The sequence below is a fragment of the Osmia bicornis genome, chromosome 15 (genome assembly GCF_907164935.1).
Source record: "Osmia bicornis bicornis chromosome 15, iOsmBic2.1, whole genome shotgun sequence".
Classification (NCBI taxonomy): domain Eukaryota; kingdom Metazoa; phylum Arthropoda; class Insecta; order Hymenoptera; family Megachilidae; genus Osmia; species Osmia bicornis.
Genome location: NC_060230.1, coordinates 850,922 through 871,632, shown reverse-complemented (window position 1 = coordinate 871,632; position 20,711 = coordinate 850,922). Strand labels below are relative to the sequence as shown.

At 40.2% G+C, this 20,711-nt stretch overlaps 6 protein-coding genes across 11 annotated transcripts in view; 2 read left to right on the top strand and 4 right to left on the bottom strand.

The window, feature by feature from the left end:
* Nucleotides 1-61: 61 nt before the first annotated feature.
* On the bottom strand, nt 62-2,194 carry LOC123988549 (serine protease easter-like). Its single transcript, XM_046289046.1, has 3 exons — nt 1,966-2,194; nt 1,235-1,606; nt 62-1,156 (listed from the first exon to the last, which is right to left on the bottom strand). Exons 1-3 carry the CDS (start codon nt 2,027-2,029, stop codon nt 444-446), a joined length of 1,149 nt encoding a protein of 382 aa, XP_046145002.1. The 5' UTR covers nt 2,030-2,194; the 3' UTR covers nt 62-443.
* A 305-nt stretch (nt 2,195-2,499) lies between these two features.
* LOC114872859 lies at nt 2,500-3,304 on the top strand. 3 transcript variants are annotated; one of them, XR_006830169.1, is made up of 2 exons: nt 2,500-2,852; nt 2,974-3,304. XR_006830169.1 is itself a non-coding variant. In XM_046289049.1 (2 exons), the coding sequence occupies exons 1-2, from the start codon at nt 2,840-2,842 to the stop codon at nt 3,247-3,249; spliced, it is 243 nt and encodes an 80-aa protein (XP_046145005.1). In that variant the 5' UTR covers nt 2,500-2,839; the 3' UTR covers nt 3,250-3,304. The 3 variants fall into 3 exon arrangements, 2 of the variants coding, with proteins under 2 accessions (XP_046145005.1, XP_029036391.1); XM_046289049.1 differs by having other exon boundaries at nt 3,020-3,304; XM_029180558.2 differs by having other exon boundaries at nt 2,500-2,905.
* An 88-nt stretch (nt 3,305-3,392) lies between these two features.
* LOC114872857 (replication stress response regulator SDE2) lies at nt 3,393-4,421 on the bottom strand. The gene is made up of 2 exons (XM_029180555.2): nt 4,211-4,421; nt 3,393-4,129 (listed from the first exon to the last, which is right to left on the bottom strand). The coding sequence occupies exons 1-2, from the start codon at nt 4,313-4,315 to the stop codon at nt 3,488-3,490; spliced, it is 747 nt and encodes a 248-aa protein (XP_029036388.1). The 5' UTR covers nt 4,316-4,421; the 3' UTR covers nt 3,393-3,487.
* Nucleotides 4,422-4,586: 165 nt separating this feature from the next.
* LOC114872854 (ataxin-7-like protein 3) lies at nt 4,587-7,162 on the bottom strand. Of its 2 annotated transcripts, XM_029180553.2 has the most exons (3): nt 6,405-7,162; nt 5,637-6,316; nt 4,587-5,503 (listed from the first exon to the last, which is right to left on the bottom strand). In XM_029180553.2, the coding sequence occupies exons 2-3, from the start codon at nt 5,851-5,853 to the stop codon at nt 4,731-4,733; spliced, it is 990 nt and encodes a 329-aa protein (XP_029036386.1). In that variant the 5' UTR covers nt 5,854-6,316; nt 6,405-7,162; the 3' UTR covers nt 4,587-4,730. The 2 variants fall into 2 exon arrangements, with proteins under 2 accessions (XP_029036386.1, XP_046145003.1); XM_046289047.1 differs by having other exon boundaries at nt 5,637-7,162.
* Nucleotides 7,163-7,656: 494 nt separating this feature from the next.
* LOC114872849 (neurofilament medium polypeptide-like) lies at nt 7,657-20,478 on the top strand. Of its 3 annotated transcripts, XM_029180540.2 has the most exons (12): nt 7,657-7,742; nt 13,544-13,582; nt 13,979-14,203; nt 14,604-14,692; nt 14,770-15,059; nt 17,148-17,186; nt 17,258-17,302; nt 17,376-17,948; nt 18,234-18,303; nt 18,514-18,729; nt 18,824-19,067; nt 19,213-20,478. In XM_029180540.2, exons 1-12 carry the CDS (start codon nt 7,668-7,670, stop codon nt 19,393-19,395), a joined length of 2,088 nt encoding a protein of 695 aa, XP_029036373.1. In that variant the 5' UTR covers nt 7,657-7,667; the 3' UTR covers nt 19,396-20,478. The 3 variants fall into 3 exon arrangements, with proteins under 3 accessions (XP_029036373.1, XP_029036375.1, XP_029036374.1); XM_029180542.2 differs by lacking the exon at nt 13,979-14,203; XM_029180541.2 differs by lacking the exon at nt 13,544-13,582 and having other exon boundaries at nt 7,659-7,742.
* Nucleotides 12,706-20,711, bottom strand: part of LOC114872851 (GATOR complex protein NPRL3) — a 35,671-nt gene continuing 27,665 nt past the window's right edge. Inside the window, exon 10 of the mRNA XM_029180547.2 lies at nt 12,706-13,514. The gene's annotated coding sequence lies outside the window, so the exon portion shown is untranslated. The remainder of the gene's footprint in view (nt 13,515-20,711) is intronic.

Here is a 20,711-nt window from a genome sequence, read left to right as displayed (position 1 = left end):
CAGCCTTATTAATTCCTCTTCACACGATAATCGTCGGCATAGGCTATTAATACGCTTTGAGTTGGCAAGGTGCTAAGAGGTAACTTTATTCGTTTGACAAACCAAACGATTGTAACAACGTAATAAAGGTATACACGTAAGTGTAGCGATAGAATGCACAGTTTACACGGTTTGCTCTATCACCTGTGAACTCTATGATAACCTTTCAGATATATTACAAATTTGTTATGGTATCGATACTGCGCAATAACTTAATCGTATTAAAAATATTTAAAGTAACATATTTTTTCTTCTCATTAATGCGAACACGATGCAATTTGTATTTATTGACACGATTACGATGGAACGGGTTCAAGGATATGTTAAAATCACCATCGACTGTTCTTTCTTCGTCAAGCTGTTGTCTTATAACGTGAAATTGTTATTTTATGAAGTAAAAAGTATTAAGCTTTCAATTTGCCGAGTATCCATGGAATATAATCGATTACTCTGGTGTAAACACCGGGCCAATTTGGTAAGCCACAAGGTGATGGTCCAAAGGAGACAACACCGACGACGGTCCATCGACCGGCACCGTCGCTTCCTCTTTCCACGGTCATCAAAGGACCTCCAGAATCTCCTGTGCAGGAATCTTTGCCTTTCTGACCACCGGCACAAATCTGTCCGAATCCTAGCTGAACTCGTGCTACGCGGTATCTCTCCTCGCATTGTTGCTTGTCGACGAGCGGCATAGAAACTTTCAACTTGATATTCGAGGAATATCCTTTCTCGGTTTTTCCCCAACCAGCGACAAACAATTTCTTACCGACAGCGTCGTTTGGTGGCAAGCATATAGGTTTAATGTAATTCGTGAACGGAACTTCACGGTTTAACCTTAGAAGAGCGATATCGTATTTTTGATCACTGCTCAGTGGATTGTAATTTTCATGGGAGATTTGTTCCTCGATGCCGACGGTGACAGCATCGTCAGCGCAAATCTCGCTATTCGCGTCATCCTTGATGCAGTCAGGATTGGTGTTAATGTCGTACTCGCCTAACCGGACGCTCTCCAAACGCCAAGTGGTTGGTAAATCCTTGCCCTTCAGACAATGAGCTGCCGTTAGGACGTAACGATTATTGATGAGGGCCCCACCGCAAGCTGCAGTTTCTCCGTTTGCTGAAATAAATTTTTATGTAGAATATCGATCCTCGTTCAATAAATATATTAATTTAAAAAGTTTTAAAAAGTTCTTACGTTTTCGGTATATCAAAAGCGCCATCCAAGGAAATTCATCGATATCCGTACGTTCTCCACCGATGATTCTCTGAGACAGATCTCTGCCGCAATCGGAGGGTAATAAAGGATTGCTGGACAGATCGAACTGCGAGTTTCCATCCCCCGCCCTATCGACTCCGCCTGAACGATCGGGGTTTTCGTTTTGAATCGGGCAACAAACTCGGGGATCATTGCCATCAAAGCCACATTGTGATTGCTTTAAAAATTCTATAGCTTCTGGCTTAAGCGGGGGGGTTTGAAGGATGGACAATAGCTGTGGACATTGCCTTAGTCCAATGCACCAGCCAACCACACCGTGCGGTGATGTGCAATCCGATTGCCCTTCGTTTTCTAAAAGAGAAAGTTAAATTTTCGGAATTTAAAAACTGATTGGATTCACTATGTGACCTTGAATCATGCAAATGTCGTAACATCCTTGTCTACGTATGTTTTATTTCCCGCTATTAGTTTTGATCAATTACACCGGTACGCTGTCTGTAATAATCGCTAATCTTCGATCGTTAGATGTGTCATTGTCAATTTTTACACTCCAAGGCAAACGTAATTGTAAAAAGAAGCGATGAAAAATGGAAAACAAGGAAAACGAAATAAATTGAAAATAAAACATAACTGGTGAATTGTTTGTGGGAAATGAAAATTGTTTGCGTGCCTGTGCTTGATAACAACGTAGTATCATAAATTTTACTTACGAGCAAAAACCAAACCAAGTACCAATACATGGTAGAAGATACATAAGATAGATAATTTAATCATTTCTCATGGGTTACCTAACACTGCAAGTGATACTGAGCGCTGTGGAAGGAGAAGCCCAAAACGTCGCGAATTTGAATATTTTAATATTTAAATTTTCGGTGCCGGCTTTTAATGTTGCAACCGATGCGCCTGAAATCAGAATACCGACTGGCAGCGGAGCCATTGATATAGTGACCGGAGCCAGGGTCAACTGGTTCCCCTTCCAGACTCAACTTTATGTCGAATAATTAACTATGTAATCATTCTCATGACATTTCGAATAATTTTCCTTCTACGTATCTTTTTTTTTACAGGGTAATAACCTTTATACCTTCATCCTATCTGTTAAACAAATTTTAGCATTTGTACATTTTTTTTTTTCTGGAATTACCAAGAGAATTTATTTTATGCAATCGTGAGAAGAAATTATGGGGAATATCCGTTAACTTTTCCTTTTGAGATAAGATTCACTCTGGATATTCCAGGTAAACACGCGCGTTGATACCCCATATCATTGTCTCACGATTTCGAATAGTTTTGCCTCGCATGCTTACAAACGTTTTTGCATTAGTATAGATTAGATTACAGAATTTACATAATTCTATGGTGCAATTGATAAATTATCATATAATGCTTCTATTAGTTTTGCAGTTCCGGATGTACAATACTTTATGTTACAACCAAAATATTCATTAGAATTTCTTTGTTATTTTTAAATATTCTATTAAACAAAGTAATATCATTTTTGACAATTTTTGTTTCTCTTACGCACGAACTTGTAAATTTGATGTCAATAAAAACATATGTAAATTTGTAAAAATAAAATTCGAAATGGCTGCTGTGGGTACGTCATCGTTATGTACGCTACTTGATCTAGAAAACAAGACTTGTACGAATGTAAGATTTACTTTTAAATACTTTATCATTTGCACCGCTTAAAAATTTGCATCTTCGATTATTTTCAGCACGTTTCGCACAAAAAATGTAAATCTTGCTATTACATTTGTCTAGGAGTCTTAGCGCATACAATACATAAGCAAATTCAAAATAAAGGTACTCGGAATAATGATTTAAATTTGGTTGGTTCTAAATACCTAAAAGATCTGTACGAATGGGTATGTCAGTGCAAGCACAACCAGACAACTACAAATGAATTTTTGATGCCATTTATTGCATCAATTGCTTTATTTGCAGTGGGTATTAAGCTCACTAACGAGTTAGTTGCCTGGAAATTATTTTAATTTATTACATACAGGTTTTAAAAGACACTAACAAATTTATTGTAAACCTATTTGTTTTAAATACTGTAAACTTCATTCTTAATGTATAACATAATAAAATAATATGTTCATATAAATAAGAAACATTATTACATAGCCATGCCTCGATAGTTAAAACTTTTATTGTATCAGAGAAGATATATGGATCGTTTAAGGCATCCATTGGTACATTTTAATTTAATTTAAAATAGATGTATCATTAATTCTCAGACTTTGCTTCCGAGTTCTCATTACTTTTAGCAGTTTTTCCACTTTCATCACTGGAATGTCCACTATCGTTTGATGCTGGTTCAGTCCCTTTATTTACCTCATTGGACTTACTTTCATCTTCTTCGCTATCATCTGAACTATTTAGTTCATCTGAATCTATGTCAGGGTCTAATAATATTTTCTTTTTATTGGGTTTAAAATCTTCATCGAGCTTTCTTTTCACTCCAGTAGTGGCAGCTTTAAATCCTTCCTCGACTGCATCTCCAACTCTCTCAGTTAAAACTGATCTTTCGCGTTCGTAAGTTTGATCTTTAAATTCGTGTCTAGGTTCGGCGCAAAGTCTTTCTAGTTTCTTCTTTTTCCGTTCCTCCGCTTCTTTTTCCCGATTTCCTTGTTTTTCGATCCAAGCTTTTAATCGTTTCTCTTCGTTAATATCACGAAGTCTACGACCGCTTAAATCTCTGCAAGCTTCACGGTTTGTTGTTTTCTCAATCTGGGCACCAATTGCACGTAACATCGAACCGAAACCTCCTTTTCCACCAAATAATCGTGGAACGATAGATATGTAGCCATTGTAGCAAGTGATGTTTTCATCCACAAGTTTTCCATTATGTACAAAGTAAAAATTATCCTGTAGAAATTTAGACAAATAGTTTTTTAAATAATTCTTATCTATCGAGCAAAACATTTTAAAGTTAGATTCACTACTTACTCTCAATCCTTCAAATCGGTCACGTAACTCATGAATTTTAAATGGAGTTTCGGTAGTAAAGATTTGCCTTACACCAGAAGCAGTACTTACTTGAACGCTTATCATTTTTATTTTGTAATTTTAATTATTCTTTTACAAGTACCACTAAACACATCGCTACAGATTCAACGACATTGAACATGTTTTTGTTTTCGAAGTAGAAGGGTGCGCTCATACTTTTCGATTACAGCGCCATCTATACAAAAGCGGCGGAAACTAGATAGCACTAGGATTGGCGGTCTTTTTAAAATACAAGTTTGTCAATTATTTTAATAATTTCTCGGTCTTATTGTGATTTTAACTGATTAATAAGAAAGAAAACAGAATCAAAAGAAAATTTAAGAAAATATCTTTCAATTATTATTTCAGGTTAAATAATGTGTATTCTTGAAGCTTTGTACAATGCATAGGAACATTATTATTACATAATTTTCCCTGTTAGAAAGTTCTTATTACTAAAAAATAAGTTACATATACTATTTTAATCTCCTTGAGAAATGGGTGATCCACGGTCACGTTTAGGACCTTTGCCTTTGCCTTTCGTTTTTGTTTCCCGTTTTCTACTTATCGAAGATGTCGACGTTGTGGACGTAGAATCTGCTGGGCTCGAATGACTAGATCCTTCGCGATCCCAACGTGCCAAAGCTTCCCTTAAGTTCTGTCCATCTCCCTCTTCATAGGTATCTACATCCACATGAAGATTATCTTGGCCACTCTGTGTAGTATTTCCAGATTCTAAATTTGCTCTCATTTCTTTTCTTTGATCTTCTGTATGTTGCGGACAACGCATAGATCTTGTACATAATTTTTTGGTATGTTCAGATATTACACCACAAATCTGAGTTAACAAAATCCTTTTATCTTCTAAAGACATGTTTTCATAATTTGACGGAGAATTTTCATTGCTACTGTGAATATGCTCATTAATGCTTTCTCCATTTCTTTGATTATTCTTTTGCTGTTTTGTCCTTTTTATACCATTACGATCTTTTCGACGTTTACGTTTATCATTATTTAAACTCCAATCGACATCGTCGTCGTCGTCGCTTATACCACCGCTAAAATTACTTAAATCCTTTGAATTATTCGCTATACGCCTCGATGCAATCCTTGAACTGTTTCTACCCATACCCATACATTTTTCTAAATGAGTAGCAAAGCGACAAGCTGCCACTCCTCTGTCACAATTTGGACAGTTACATTCCTGAGATTTTTTCACAGGATGCTGACCAAAAACATCCAATCCCGGGGAATCTTTAAAAGATTTTACAGTTAGGTAAATTCAGTTAATAAAACACCAGTGTATTTTATCACTCTCATAAATAAACATAACCTAAGCAATCAAATAGACTTTATTAGCGTTCCTGAAATCATTAAATTATCCTACCTACGATAGCATACGATTCGTCATCAGGTATACCCTCCTCAACATCTGAACTACCAGTTTTTGTAGTACGATGCACGTCGAAAACAAACCCCATTAAAACCTCATCCAAAACATCTTCATAGATCTCTTTCGTCGCTGATTCCACATTTTCACTTTTGTTCATAAATTCCAGAAACCGTCTGTTTAATTCTTGAATTCTTTCCTCGGTCACGGACATTTTTAATCGTTCAGTTAATCGAACGATGAAATTCGCTTTCTGTTTACTATCCCAAAATGACAGATCCGCGTCCTAACATGTGAGCTTTTCGTGAGTTCGGTTAAGGCATGTTCATACGATTCAAATGTTTTATACGAGACGTAGGAACTGATTTGCTATTAATACACAGGATCATTTAACAAGCAGGTTATTTTTTCACGTACGAACGTTTTCTGACGATTATTGCTGCAAAGTAGCATACTCGTACCGTAACTTACATGTTATATCTATCTACGATGACAGCCGGAAACCTAAAGAACTACCATGCGTATTTTTCATCCTACATTATCGACGAATGGTTCAATCAAAATCTCATTTCCGTCAGCTGTTTCGCTGCGCACTCTACGATTCAAAATGGTGATCTTAGGAACCGCGTTGGGTCGAAAGGGTCGATGGATCGCAGGGGTTGATAAGTAAAAAATTACTGCGGAGGAAAATATTGAAAAATAACTTTCGATATCGCCGTCTGAAGACTACCTCCTACTAAATGTTTAAAGAACAGTATCGATTACTAGGTCACAGCACGTGGAGATTCCTCCGACAGCGAACCACCTTAAACACCAAATACCAACCACCCTCCATTACAATTAATCTCGTTTATCAAGTTGTTGCCAACGAGATAAACGAATTTTAACTCTACTTTCGTTAGCCTGTAGGTTCGTGAAACGAGAGATAGATATTATATATCTATAAAGTATTTGCGCTAGAGTTACAAAGTAACTACTTAGATCCAACATATGGCTTGATAGCATTTTTATAACAGAGAATTAGGATTTGGTCCAACTGCAGAACTAAGTGCAAAATACTGGAAAATTGCCAATGTAACATCTGATGTAATAAAAATACAATCGAGATTCTCTATTGTTAAATAAACAAAACGTGGCCTTTCTTTTAATTCAGAATTTAATAAAAATTATTTTAAGCATCGTACGCTTTTCACGTTAATGGAATGTCACCGAGAATAACAGCTTGACATTTTTCGAAAGTCTGAAATTCGTGTAGGGATATCCTGAATAACGAATGTAAAAATAAAAACCAATGACGGTGAAAATTTTCTTTGAAATTCTTGCTCCATGATTCGCTCCCTACCTTGACACAATTTTCTTTCTTTTTTATTCAACTAAAGAACACGTTGCGTTAAAACGAGGGTTGGGATGTGAAATATAAGTAACAACATGCGTAGAGATGGAGACCACGAAGCTTGCCGCACCCATGAGTGTTGCTTTCGATACAGAAATACCAACGGTTTCATCTCGAAAGCGTGGAAAAGAAAAGAGAGAGAGAGAGAGAGAGAGAAAAAAGAAAGAAAAACGAGGCGTCGAAGATCGCGATCGTGGGAGGGTGAAGAAAGAGGGTGGCGAACGACTGCAACCTTAACACGATTCTATTTCTTTCGATGCATCAGGCCGTGTGCTTAAAATGACGCAATCGAACCGGTGACCGCGAGACTGTTCTCGTCGAAGAGACGCTGACACACGTAAAATCAGTTCCGTCCTGTGTACGCCCGTTGAAAAGAAGAAGAGGAAAGGCTAGGTGGGGTGAAACGATCGTGGTGGAAGTCGAAGAAGAGGATCTCCGAACGGAGCAGAACCGTACGAACGTTCATCGCGACCGCACCACCGGATCTCCTCCATCTTGGTGCACAAGTTATATCGTTAATTTACGTGCGATCAATCGATCGGGCAAAGTTCGACGCAAGCCTACCTAACAAAATCGACGACGAACGAATTTTCTTCGATCTAGAAGAAAAATAAGAAGAACGAAACAGAGGAAAGATGGTTTACGAGAGTGACTTCTACACGACCAGACGGCCCTATTCAAGGCCTCTCGTCTCGTCCTACAGCGTCACGGTCAGTAGACACAAGATTGTCAAAAGAGCGGGATGAAGTATGTCTTAATAATGTTTTGCTGAATGAGTACTAACGTCGAATGAGAGCCCCGTGTGACACGGAAATACTTTAACCCGAAATTACCCTCGTTACAATCTTTGTTCGATCTAGAGTCAACGTTTCGTTGCTTCAAACGATCGATTAGAAAGAATTTCGATAAATAGAGACCGGTGTTCGCGAAACTGTCATGGTTGGCGAACGTTATGGTACTTGTAAATACGTCTAACGTCGAAACATTGACTCTTTAACGATCGATAGAACGACACTCCTTGATCACCCGCGAGATCGATCAACGACAGCCACGATATTGACCGACACGACACAACAATAGATCCGATCGAAACGAATCGTTGTCACTGTCGGCGTTTCGAAGTCTCTACTTCCACACTGTGTTCCGACCACTACGTTACTTGATTGCTGTTCACTATCGTCAATGTTCTTATCGTTTAATTACTCTTCTCCGATCTCGGTGTCTCCCGGTGTACAAAATCTACCTAACTCGATGTATCAAAGAAATTTACACGATAGCCAACAATTCACAGCTCTATGTTTGTTCTGTTGTTTTTTCTTACTTCTTGTTCGTTTAACGTGCACAATTAACGGCAAATGTACAACTGCACGGTAACAACCTCCAGTTTACGGAATTAACGTGTACCTGGCACCAAAGCACTTCTCACCAGTTACCTATCCGTCGAATCAAACGGACGGTACACGCGTTCAATGATTTGTTTTCCAAAGAACACCCTCACTGTGTTCCTCTGAATTTGTTTTGTATGTACACGCCCTGAAGCAACCAGGGTTTTATCGTAACCTTTTGCGGTCCACAAATTCAATTTACCAATGGATCGAATGTATTTTCAATGGATACATAAAATATTACATCGAATACTTTATAAATGTGAAACGATATAAACTTGGAGAAATCGTTCAAAGTTTCCGGATATACAATTTTATATCAAGTTAAATGGGTACATTGTAGGTAGAAAATATTTTCGAAACATAGATGTTTGTTTCTACGTTCGAATGGAGGAGAATCGAAGAATGAAAAGTGCGTAAAGAGCGGTTCAAGAGCCAAAGCAGTTGGATGAAAACCTATTCATAGCTTTGCAGCCATTTTCCGGGACCCCGTTGCGTTAAACTTAGATGCCGTTCGACCCAGCAAATCTTGGATCCGTAAAGAAGAAAATGTAGTATTTGGCCGACAAGTCTATATGCGGCGGAAGCGAATTTCAACAGAGAACAGGTCGAAATGTAGGTGAATGAATTACGTAAATAAATTGATTCGAGCAATGAACCGAATAACGTGCCTATTAGACGCCAAAAACGGCACCAACTTCCAACGGATTGGACCGTGTTAAAAATGATTTTCGAGGAAGAAAAGGAATAACATTGCCGTTTCGATGCTTTGCTAACTTTTCAAAGATAATTGGGAAGAAGAACAGACGTTGATAGGGCAACGTTTATTAATCGCTTGATTAACAAGGAATGTGTAATCAGAAGCTTCGCAATTTGAACGAGTCAAAGAGCTGTTCCATTGTTGATCGTCGATCAATGGTGCCGCTTAAAAGCTGACCTAAATAGTTAACCTCTCGGTGATTCTAGCCATGCCCGAGAGAAATCTTCGTCGAGGTCTCGAGCATCTCGAACGTTTCCAATGACCACGAGCTTGACGAATCGTCAGATAAGACGAGGAAACCTTTTTGTCGCTGTTTTCAAGCGTTACGAAGACATTTTCTCGTCTTCCTTAGTTTTGGTAGAGGGGATCTCTGAGCATCGGGTGTTGCGTTACTCTGCCCTAATTTAGACTCACCAACTTACCAGCGACGTTCGCTCCCACCACGAGAGCTGAAATTCGTCACGGAAATTCATACAGGCGATTTCTGCTCCTCGTATATTTACCTTACCAAACTTTCTATGCCGTGGGAAATTCCTCTGCACCCGTTCGTTTACGATTACGCTGCCAATTAATGAGCGTTCTTGAAAATGAACTTTAAGGTGGAGGCGAACCGACGTAGGCGCGAAGCCTTGCGCAAAGGATTTGGCAGCTGTTGATTTTCAGAATCATCCATTCGATATACATTTATAGGGTTCGCCAGAAAATCTCACGAAATCAACGATTCGGAATGTGCGGGGGCGGATACGAGGACGTGGTTGTTGCTTGCGTTCTTCCTGTAACATACCATTCGCATTGCCTCGCTCTATTTTTGCACGAGAATAAGAAGCACCCTCAAGAGGAGAAAGAAGATCGTCGAGAACTCCCTTACCATCAACTGGAACAAAGTGCACACCCTAGGAATCAGTTTCCTTACTTCGGTCCCCTCACGCTTTCCTTCTTAAAAAAGATTCATTTATTTCCGGTACAACTGCGTACCTTTTCAATGAGAAACGTTAGAGAATCTATTAACTATACGATAAGAAGCAAAATATTTATAACGTAACGTTAGCGGTAACGCGGAAGAACGGTGTGGAAGTGAGGACATCGAAAGGAAGTTGAGAAAGAAGCCGTTACGAAAGAAGAAGCGATCGAGGGTTGGAGGGAGACGTTAAAAAAAGAAAAAAGCAAGTTGAACTTGATGAAATTTACAGAAGCAGGACTACTTCCCTTGGGAGAAGGTACCGTTCGTACCACGACCGTCTTTGGTGCCGGAACCGTTCACCGTCTGGGGTCGCAAGAAGCAAGATCCAAAGAAGGAATTTTATCAATACGCCACGATAAAGGACAAAGAGGGTGTTGTGCGCGGAAAAAATCCCGCCAAGGAAGAGCACACGCGACAATTGGTAGACGGTGGTGCCGTGTCAAAGGTCAGCTTAGACGCAGCCACCGAATTGGCGACCAAGGGTCACGTGTTCGAGAAAGGGGTGCTCTCCAGGCCGGCGGTCACCAAAAGACACGTCGTCACCCCACCGAGTGGTCGTACCAAAATATTAATGGCCCTCCAAACGCCGTCTTGGTATCGATTCTAAGGAATTTTCCTTGCAAACGAACGAAAAGTAATCCAACGATTTACAATTTAACGAACAGATATTTTGATACCTTGTGCTTCGTAGAACTGAAAATGATCATTTTTCGTTAGGCAAACGATAGGATAGACGTTGTTTCGCATCGCTTTTTTTTTTACATTTCTACGATATCCGATCGATCGATATGAATTTTGTTTGGAGGGAGGTCGTTGTGGTTAAAAATAGAACTTTATAATCGGTTACGCCTACAATAGCTCCACGGTACGGTTTTAGCTGTTAGGTTTACTTTGTTTACGTATCGTTTTTAGCGCAGTAATTCTTTGTTTCTCCATGCAACTATAAATAGTTGTCCTACACACGTTGGTTTATTTTTAATTACCTTTGTAAGCAAGACGGGCAAATAAAGTGATTCGATTTTGAAAAGCCTGTTTACTGGATCCGTTCCCAAGACGGATGCGTCCTACGGTATCCGTGGCTATAATAAACGCGCTTAAGCGTATTGTCTCTATAAAAAGAAAATAAAATCATTTGGATACCGTGAAATTTAATACCGAGTCTAGCAGCCATTTATCATCTTTTACTTAAACTCTTTACGTATTACCATACAACGTTAGAGTCTTAGACTCTTTCCTTTCTTTTCTTCCCCTTTTTAATATCTTGGACATAATTGAGAAAGAAACGAGACACCGAGATGCACTCGCGCATACGCCCGGAGAAAATAAGAACATAAAACGAACATACACACAGTATCGGTAACGTTATCCACGTGTTTCTTGGCAAGGGTGAGTTCAGTTGCTCAACGTATCGCTTCGAGTTGTCCTGAATATCTCGGCAAGGAGACATTATTAATGCATACGTGTACCGCTCTACGTTTATAATTGGCCCGCACGTTGTGTGTCTACAGATAGATCGACTTATTATTACATATCGCGAGCCACCTTATTGACCCTATTATGTACCTACATTCTGTTCCCTTTTAACACAGTACCTTAACGTTGCCGTTATTCCGTGACACACGATGTCTCCTCTTTTCCAATACGTGTTGTTCCGTAGCGAAACGGAGAACAGAGCGAAACCGGAAGGTAAATTTAAATAAACGAAAAGCCAAAGAGCGAGGTGAGAATTTCGAAGGAAACCGATCGAGGATCGAAATCGCGTATTCGACGAGTTCTGTTCTCCGGAAATGCCTGTTCTCCATGTTGTTGACCTTGTGTAACCCGACTATCTATAGACGCCTCGGCATTACGTGGTCCGTGACTATCCGGAAGTCGGGATGAGGACTGCTCAAGAGCAGTACAGCTATGCCTACACCAACACCAGCGGGTCGAGTTCATCTTCCTCGTCTGCGGATCCGTATACCCGTCGTCCCCAGAGGACTAGTTACAGCCAGGAGAGCGTCGTCAAGAGGGAGAGCGGACCGTACGGATCTTACTCGACCGAGAGATCGTCCAGGACATCGAGCGGCGGAGGTCCTGGAAGCTATCACTCCTCCTACGAGTCTCACGCTTCCGGTCGTTTACCTGGCGGTACCACTTACCGCCATTTCTCCTACCGCGTCTAAATTCCTCACCCCCGATGCTTTCGTTTCACCCATCTTCACGTTGCAATCGATTTTTCTAACCTTTACGTAAACAGCGATTTCGGTGAAACGAAAAATTATTGCCCTACCGTCCTTCGACGATACGATTCCTCCTATCGTCGATCGACGATTGGACAGTCCGTGTATTTGTTTCTTTAACGAATGTAAGTTTTATATGTAGTTGCATTTAGACGTTTACAAAACTGGCCTGATTAACCGTTAGGTATCGTCGAAGATGATTACAACACACTTGACACCACGAACAATGTACATGCAACATTTTTCTCACCTTAAAATACAATTGTAAACAATCTTTACACTTTTCTAATTTTCTTCGATGCATCCAATGTAAAAAATAGAAAATTCCTTTGTAATTTTACTCTGTCCATTTATGGATTATGCGTGTGGGAGTGTTTTTTTTTTTCTGCTTACGCGTAGTGGAAAAAATTGTTTCGTTTCTTTCAGCGTGTTGGCGTGAATATAAAAGAAGAAACGAATCGTGAATATCTTTGAAATCGAAATAAAACAATCACGAATATATGTAAAATCGATACGATTTTGATCAGAAATAAAACATATATGTATCTGAACGTAACGCGACCTCTCGTTTCTTTCTTTGCTCGTTAATTAATCTTGTACCGTGTAAACGCACAATTAACGTGTACCAAACTAATCGTGACTAACACCGAAACTCATCTCGATAGACACACAACGCGACAAAAATTGGCCAAATTGCTTGTTTTTGCGGAAATCGGAATAATATTCGTCAGCCTTTACCGGAAGTACCGAACCGACTCGATCGACGATCGACACGCGTACAAAAACAGAAACAGATCGAATGAATAAATAAAGATGAAAGGCGCACACATTTGGTTCATAGTTTTTCCTTGTTTCCGTTACCCATTTACCGGAAGTACGGGACCGATTCGATCGACGATCGACGTTTAATGACGGACATGTGTGTAAAAGAACAAAGCGAGTAAATAACTGAAGAGGAAAATGAGAGCAAAAAAAAAAAAAATGAAAAAACAGAGAGTGTCGAAAACGACACTGTACTGTGAACATTACTAACCGGGTGTTGTTCTTCTTTCTATTTATTCTGCCTCTCACGTGACTCCTCGTCCCCCGCTGCCGCCGGATTACGCCCAATATCGTCGAAAATCGATTAAACGAAACGTACAAAACACTCGTCTCTGTAAATACAACGAAAATGGGATCGCAGTATCGACCGATCACTTTACCCCTCTCTACGATCCTTCAGGTAAGTATCACGGTGCTTGCGCTAGTGAAACAAGAGTAGCAGCTCGCTTTCAAAACGCTCAAACGCTTCGAATTGCAACAAGTGCGATATCGTGAACTATAACGATAAATTATTCGACTTTTTGCTTCGCGCAATACTCTCTAACACCGCTCGCTCATCCTCGTTATCATTCGCTATCAACGATTCCTCGATCTCATCTTCTACCACAAAAATCATCGCCGATCGTTCGAGCTACATATTGGAATCGATGTACGATCGATAAAAGAGAGAATAAGAGAGAACGATTGCATGCCGCTGCAAATTGCACGCTTGTCTGATGCTAATTGGCACCGACCCGAGGCTGGGAATGTAACGACTTAGTCAACGAATTAGTAAAGCAGAGTTCGTACCCTTCAGTTGAGGAACGTTCCTCATATACCGTACGTGGCTCACAAAAGGCTCGTGACTGTAATCCACACGCCGTACCATACCGTTTACCATGGCGGCAGCGTGATACCGATAACAGTTCACTCGCGAGTACGTCCGAGCGTCCTCGCCGCTGAGATCAACAGGATACGGAATCTGATCAGGCCTTACACCGGGTCCTACACCGAAAGATATCTACAATCGAGGGATCACATCGTAAGTGAATGCGCGAAACATAATCTCGGCCATAAGCATGACAGTCATCATCCATGCGTCATCGTCATCGTCATCTTCGATCGTCGCATCTCCTCTTCAACATCTTCAACGTCATCGATTCGTACAGCGGAATCGCGTCGTCTTTTTTATCAATTCTTTACGATTCACAGCTGATTATTATACAGCAAGTCTCGCACCGCACAAAGGTTCGAAATCTCGCGTTCACCAGAACCATGTTCGAAGCATGTTTAATTTAATACCATATCTATCGAGACAGTCGACGCATCAACGCGAAACTTTACAGCTATCTACGTGGTGTAGTTATCGTATCGAACACTAATTCCTCTCGCAAGAGAGTAAGCTCTGTTTAAACGTCTACTTTACGTGTATCTATTCGCAGTATTTCGACGACGAGGCAAGGGAGATACGCGCGAAGGTGGACTCCCTTCTACGAAGAGTACACGTCTTTGTACCACGAGCTGTGGCAAGGTACTTAACGATTAACCCAGCCCTGCCACAGTTGAATAATCAAACTGAAAACAAAAAAAATATCGTTGAATTTTTAGCGACTTCGTGGAAGAGATAGTGCCGGAACGTATGCGTAGCGGGGATTACATTCGTCGATTGATATCCGGCAAGCACAACTTGAAGAAAGACATGGAGCCAATCTCCTGGTACGAGGTACCGGAACGAAGTAACTTTAGTAACCTGTCCTGCGTCAAGTACATCGGTGGCAAGCCACAGTCCATCAGGAGGCCTTATTTCAAAGTCGCCGATCTACGTCCTTCCGACATCAAGAACGACGTCAATTTCCTCAGCTACTATAGCAAGAACCGCGAGGCGGCCGCTAACGCCTGTGAGTAGTTTGCTTAGACGGACGACGACAACAAACGACGACTACGACGATAAGCACGAAAAACGGAGTTCTCGAACGAGTCTTTTCGAAAGACAATACGAACGATCTTTTTAACACGTTGACAATATTTCATTAAATTCGAATTGACAGTCAACCTGTTAGAAACGACTTTGAACACGAAACACGAAGTAGTGGTAAATCATAGGAGGGTGTAATAACGAATAATATAATCGTTTAATTAAAGTATCATTCGTTGTTATCCTTCCTCGTGCTTTACCAATTGAATAGAATTTTGATTAGAATTTTGGAAAGAATAAAAGCGGCCATAGGACGCCGCGTTGTGTGTAACCCTTTTTTTGGTTCTGGTTTTTTCTCTTACCCGCTCGTTTCTCTACTTTTACACTTTTTTTGGATTGATTGCCGTTGGATTCGCACTGCCTGACGAATTTTTGTTCCGCTGTGCTGGCGATCACTTTGTGTTTCTCTACATTTTGGTGTCGTTTTTTTTTCGTTCGTTAAGTAGTCTCTTTTTTTTGTTTTGTACCTAGTATTTTGTTAAGTAGCTGCACATCACTGTTACGTATTGTGTCTAATTCAAGTATTATGTAGCGACGAAGGTGTGAGACAGAACGTTGTTCTTTTTTTTCTTACCCTTTTCTTCTGTTTCGTTTATTTTTTCTTTTCCTTTAAATCACGTACCACGCGATGGTGATGATACAACGTTGAAATAAAAAAGAAAAAAAAGAGAATGAAAATAAGAGGAAGATTTTACACGAAGGCAGACTTCGAGTGTCAGGCAGAACCAGACGACTGGGACACGTAAACCGTGGATAAAAATTGCAGAAGAACCAGTTCGGATTTTTTGAACGTTTCAGGCAAAGGATGGAGAGATCGCGTTCCCGAGCTGTACGAAGATCCGACAAAAGGCAAAAAGAAGAACGAAGAAGAGAATGAGAACGAGGGAACCGCCGAAGAGTGATCGACCGTTCGCGTTAAATATCGTTTCGTTCGAGATCATCGATAATGCAACGTCTACTTTCGAAAACACGCGTACACCTGCGAGCAAACAATTTACACGTTCGATAGGAAATCTGTCGAGCTTACTTGTCAGGAGTTAACTCTATGATATCCCTGAGCAAACGTAATTTCCTTGAAAGCTAGTCTTCGATATCGATTTCCTTACGGATAGGTGACTGTAATATTCCTACCGCTCTCGTTCGACTTCAAATTAAAAAAGAAATAAAAAGAACAAAATTACAATAAAATTCTCAATCAGGTATCGATATACAAATGTCATTGCGATCGGTATCGCAAAAATTTGTCCGAGTTTATCAAAAAATAAAAAAAAAATCGTAAATGTCAGTTGTGTTCCTTACACGAAAATTGGAAAATGTAGAAGAGCTCTCTGGCTAACGAGCGTTTTTCTCGAGGTAAGCTTATCTTTGGTGCGTAATGTTCTTCTAATCATTCGAAGCGATTGAAAGACAAGACAACAACGATGATACACGAGAAAAAGATCGATAGATTTCGTTGTCAAAATAACGATTCTAATGAAAAAGAATAACACGTCCATCTACATCGAGGAAGCAAAAGTGATGGAAACACAGTTGCTAAGTATTACCGTGTGTGTTTCTAATCGATCATCCCCCTGAACAATTTGTGACTCTGCGATCGGAGACGATCGATCGTATCATTGAAACAAGACGTGAACGAACGATCTGGTTCATCGTCGAAAAATCATCGTATTCCTAAAAATCGTGTTACGAAATATACCCGAGTGTAAATGTCTCATCGACTCCAGAAATAATTTCATCGTCGAACCTATCGAGTTCGAAGTTTCCTAATACGCTAATTCATTCGTCGCACACCATCGTATTTTTGTCTTAAATATTAATCGACTAGATCTTTTCTTTACGAGGCTTTTTGTTGAAATTAACAATTCGTATATTCCCTTCAGCTAACTTTGTATAATTACAGCTTCATTTGGTGTGTACGTTGGTGTTTTATTTCAGACGTAGAGACATTATAGCGTCAAAGAGAATCCTTTGTTGTTAATCGAACGTTTATGTTTCATGTTCCATTTCGTAGCGTCAGACGAACCGATGACGGAAAGGGAATTAAGAAAGGGTCAGTAAAATTTCTCCAATATTCCTAATAATCTTGTCATGCCCATTTTCACGTAGCACGATCAATTTTAGCAAGAGCGTTGCAACCAGAATTAGATGAGTCAACGCTGAAGAGAGGTACTATTCCTTTTCTGAATTTTCTAATGCGTGTGTGTGGCATAGAGAAACGTGACATCGATGTGTCTTGTAGCGCCTAGAGTAGAGAAAGAACCGGAATCGAAGCCGGAAAAGAAGCGAGGATCTAAACGAGAAAAAGTTGAGGAACGAAAATGGGAGACACCGAAGAAAGAGTTGGAAGCTCCTCAAGAATTTGTAGTAGAAACTGTGGCAGTATCGCAGCCTGAACCTGAACCTGAACCCGTGAAAGAACCCGAACCTGAGCCCGTGAAAGAACCTGAACCTGAACCAGAACCCGTGAAGGAACCGGAACCTGTGAAAGAGCCTAAACCTTCGAAGAAATCGAAGCCGGTGAAGGTAGCTGCACCTGAACCGGTGAAAATACCTGAACCCGAACCCGAACCTGTTAAAGAACCTGAACCCGAACCCGAACCTGTTAAAGAACCTGAACCCGAACCAGTGAAAGAACCTGAACCAGAACCAGTGAAAGAACCTGAACCCGAACCAGTGAAAGAACCTGAACCTGAGCCAGTTGAAGAACCAGCAGCTAAGACAGAGGTTAAACAAGAAAATCTGGAAGCTGAAAATAAAGAAACTGTAAGTGAAACGGAGGAAACGGGCGAAACGGAAGCAACGAGCGACAATGGTACGTTATCTCGAAAGAGGAATCGAATAGGAATCGATAAAAAAATCGTGGGAGTATACGTAAAATAGCGAGATCAGTGTCAATGTCGTGACGAACCTCTGTTACTTATCCATTACTGTATCTTGTTCACTGTTGCACGAAAGATAGTATGTTCTGTTACGTGATTCTTGTGTTCGATTCTAGAGAAACATTTCTAAAACAAAAGATACACGCAAACACACGACAGGTATACGTTTCTGTAAACAACATGTATCGTTCATTTGCAAAAAACAATTTTGATTTCAGTGAAACACGACAAAGAGGAGGCGGTAAAGAGAATAGAGAAGTACCTGATTAAGGCTGCCGAAGAGGCTAGGTGCGTAGTTCGATTCAAGTTGGCAGATATCGTTGATCAGCTTACATAAGAAATCGCGATGTTTTGAAATAATAGTATCGACACAGTTATTCGTCGCTCGTAAAGAAAAAGCTGAGCCGGTAACATTGAACTCGGCCAGGTTACCCGTTGACCCACTCGTAATCGAGAGGCTCGCCAAAATTCTAAATCTCGAAACGTTTTCAAACGCAGGACCGACGAAGAAAGGAAACAGGCTGCCGAAGACGAAAGGGTTAGGCTGGAAATGGAGGAACAAAAGGCGTGGGAAGCACTGCAAGCTGCACAGGAACGAGCGTTACATCTCGACGAGATAGTCGAGCACGAAAAGGCCGAGGCTGAGAGACAGGTAGAAGAACAGAAGATCGAAGCAGCTCGAGCTGAAACTGAAAGAATACTCGAGGAGGAAAGGTAATTTGCCTACCGCGGTTTCTTAAACCACGTTTCGAAAGGCGTCTCTGTTGCCTTTCTATTTCAAAGGGTCAAACACGTTTTCTATGCGCAGAAAATTAGAGGAAGCGAAAACGGAAGCCATATTGAAGCAACAGGAGAGAATGATAGTGGAAGAACATTTGGAAAAAGTCAATGAACAGGAGGAAAAGGAAGAGAGGCTAGCGAACGTGACGTTCAACGATGCCGACGAAGTGAAAGAAGTCGATCATTTGCGCGACGACGCGATAACCTGCGACGTTACCGATCAGGAAAGAGAAGAAAAACAGTATGAATTGATCACGGACGACGATACCAGGGTAAGTATCATCATTGACACGTTTGCAACCCTCTTTCGAGCCAGGGTGAGGGCAAGTTCTATGAAAAGGATGAACTAACCTTCGAGAAAACTTAATCATTTTGTTCAGCGAGTATGTAATTAATTTCCCGCTTTTTTCTATAAAGATCGAGGAAGAAAATGTAAACGAAGAAGAGCATCTCGATATGACGGAAACTTTCGTCGAGGAACCAACAGGAGCCGAAAGTAAACCGGAATCAGGGGCGAACGCTGTTGAAGATGCGCCAAACATCGAGGAAGTGGTTTCCGGTGGGGAAGAAAGCTTCGAATGGGGTGACGAAGATGCTTAATGTTTCCCATTTCTTTCTTTTTTTTTTTTGTAATCGTTATATGCTACAATTATCGCGTCCTCGATTATTATCGTTGTTAATGCCATTGTATCTCGTAAAGTCGCGTATAAGAGGAAGGTAAATATCGTTGAGTCTCGGTTGAACGTCATTCGATCTGAATCGCTTTAATCGCTTGTCTCAAGAATTTTTGCAATTATGTACTCTGGAGAATCAGCTATTTACCGTTTGAAATTTTTAACAGGTAGAACTGTGATTGAAGCAGATAATTTAAAAAGGTATCACGAGGCAAGGGGTTAAATCTGTTTCTTTTCAACTTCGAGCGATCTCTGTTTAATCATTAACGCGTATTTATGTGAAAAAGATTTGTCGTCGATAAGAGGCAACCTGTTGATCGAGACTGAACATCGATTTTCATTGGTATGCTTGTAAAGTTAACTCCTCGTTGAAACGATCCTTAACGCGTTAATTGCCACAAAAGTAATTATTACGCTAATGATGATAATAATAAGCGTTTATCGTTACCAGGCAGTCAACGCGTTAAAACGACTGTTATGGGAATATACCATGCCCAAAAGATGCGTCTGACTCAAGCTTGAAGAATAAAAGACAGTTTTTTCTTTAGGAGAGAACAGGTTGCTTAGTATATGTTCATCGGAACATTGTATACGTTGTTGTTATTTATTCCGTGTAACTTATTCCGTTGCACATCGTTTCCAATATTAATATTTATTTCATCGATAATTGAGAATGCTTTATTTAGTATTACGTAACATGTAATAAATAATACAAGCTATAACTGAAGAAGGAAAACGACTGTACGATGAATTAATAATTTTATAACGATCGCGTTGGAAATGGAAAATCCATTCTAGTCTTTTAATCAGGAATTCGTGAAGCTACGTGACGTTTCCTCAAAAAAATACGAGAAGAAAAATTAATTTTCGGAAACGATGCATCTTGTTACAATGTTCCTATATTCAATTCACGCTGTACGATTACGTTTGTAGCCTGCATTGTTTATTCACGTAATGCCTATTTTGTTTATACTTATATATCAATAAATATTAACATTATATATTTTAATGGACCGCTTTTGTCTTAATTCATTAACCGATCGATCAGAGAAGAATCGTAGCGTCAATGACTCGTGATGGAAATCATACCTAAATGGTACATATGGGTTTGATTTCGAAAAATAAAAAGTCACAAGCGACAAGGCGAAATCGTTTGTAAAACGCCTGGGGGATCGTAATCAGGAAACCGATGATCGTCCTAAACGTCCGTCGCTGGTACGTTGGCCTACCGGTACGGCGGTA